Here is a 1966-nt window from a genome sequence, read left to right as displayed (position 1 = left end):
TTAGAACAGTTTCTTGTACCGGCTGAGGTATAGTTCTGGCATACTCCTTCTATGGAGGCTAAATATCACCGTCTATTTACATGGCTCTCTGCAGCGAAGGCTTGTTCTAGGGTTAGACTTTAATATGTCTAGAAACAATCCTCCATGAATATTGTTTCTTTCAACTGGGCTTTTGATAAGAATAGTGGATGGTGCTTTCAAGGCTGTACTCTAAAACCAGTCCATGGGATCAAAGTCTTCAATTCTAAAGCACAGAGTATGCAATAATGTTATCCTGTGTGTGTGTGTGTATGTGTGTGTGTATGAATATGTGTATGTGTGTGTGGTGGGGGTGAGTGGGATATAATCAAGTGCCCCTTTAGCCATGAATAAAAAAGTAGCCAGTACAAAGTAGTTCTCATTAAAGTAACCATGTAATTTTAACCTTGAACCCTTCCTAAATCTTTCTGATATACATTCTAAGAGAAATTGATTACAAATGTGTGTTCATTTTGGTAACTGAGTGGTCAACCGACTCCTATACTTGCTAACTCTAGGCCAGTTAATATTGTAAAACTTCTAGTAGAAACGATGTCTTTGGTTTTAGAATCTCATGCAGTCACATTAAGTGAATGTGAATTTGAAATAGTGTGATATAACAGTGTTAAGGTCTCATTTTATACAAAATAAAAAATATATATTACAATTCTTCATCTCCAGATTAAAGACAAACTCAAGGTTATCTAATTTTAAAATTAGTAGACTGAGTAAATAAAAAACTGTCTGCACTCTGGCTTCATGGCTGCACCCTTTAGCTGGCAAGCAGAACTGCCTGCCATCCTTGGCTGAGATTAGTCTTGAATTATGAGAGTTTCGAATCATAAGAGGTCTTCAGGAATGCAACACTCACATAAAATGCAACCATACTGTAGTTCCCTTGTCTCCTTTCTTTGGGTTCTGACTAGAATCAGGGTTCATAGCTAGTTATGACATGACTGTAAGACTCAAAGCTCTTAACACATTAAGGCTAGAACCCTTTCCAAATGAGAAAATACCCAGAATTCCAAAACAAGGACAAGATGAAGGGAGAATGTTTATGTGCAATGAGAGATAGGCAATTTTGTATTAAAGTGTGAATCAATGATAACATATGCTTTCAACTCAAGGTCATCAAGTGTGAGTTACCTAAGTTTGGGCTCACTGCAGTCTTAGAGTAAGAAAAATCATGGAAATGCTTTGTAGTTTTTGAAATAGGAAGTTTCAATTTAAATTCACAATCCTTTGAGTTCCACCACTGGTTATTTTCTTACAACCAATACCTGCAATCTCGAACTCCTACAGAGCCATTAGTAATCTTGCTGTAACCATCTGGACACTTGATTCCAAAATTGAGTAAGCAGGATCGGCATTCAGTTCTAATTATCAGAAGAGATTTCTTATCACATCTTTTTGCCTGTGTAAACATAAACAGAACTTTAATTCCCATTATCAGAGCCTTGCAAAAATATTTGTTTGGGCAATTTTCTCCATTGGCTTCATTTCAATTTGATGGCAGGGATGGCAAAGAGGTTAATTGGTAGTGACTGGCCTGCTGCTTTCAATCTCACCTGGAGAGAGTGTTGGGATCAACAAGTAATGTCTGCCACAGCTGTGAACATGGGAAAGGGCACCACTTATATACACATTTGTCATCCCTGATTAAGAGTCTGGAGTCCAACGAGGTAAGGTAATGTTACTACATACACTACCCAAGTGGGGACCCTGAAATATATTGCAGAATACAGTTTTGAAATGGGAAATTGTTAAAGCCGGTTATACAAAGTTGTTATTTTGTGCTGTCAAGTCGATTTTGACTCATGGAAACCCCATGTGTTGCAGAGTAGAACTGCCCCACAGGGTTTTCTTGGCTGTAATCTTTACGGAAGCAGATCCTCAGGCCTTTTTTTTCTGAGGTGCTGCTGGGTAGGTTCCGGTTACCAGCTGAGTG

At 38.3% G+C, this 1966-nt stretch overlaps 1 protein-coding gene across 1 annotated transcript in view; it reads right to left on the bottom strand.

The window, feature by feature from the left end:
• Positions 1-1465, bottom strand: part of STAB2 (stabilin 2) — a 212782-nt gene extending 211317 nt beyond the window's left edge. Inside the window, exon 1 of the mRNA XM_012554793.1 lies at positions 1299-1465. Within this exon, the coding sequence (XP_012410247.1) occupies positions 1299-1465 (167 nt within the window). The remainder of the gene's footprint in view (positions 1-1298) is intronic.
• Between the last annotated feature and the right edge of the window lie 501 nt (positions 1466-1966).

Source organism: Trichechus manatus, unplaced genomic scaffold (genome assembly GCF_000243295.1).
Source record: "Trichechus manatus latirostris isolate Lorelei unplaced genomic scaffold, TriManLat1.0 scaffold00027, whole genome shotgun sequence".
In the NCBI taxonomy this organism is placed as follows: Eukaryota; Metazoa; Chordata; class Mammalia; order Sirenia; family Trichechidae; genus Trichechus; species Trichechus manatus.
The sequence above is the reverse complement of the archived record's forward strand: the minus strand, read 5'-3'. Positions and strand labels throughout refer to the sequence as shown.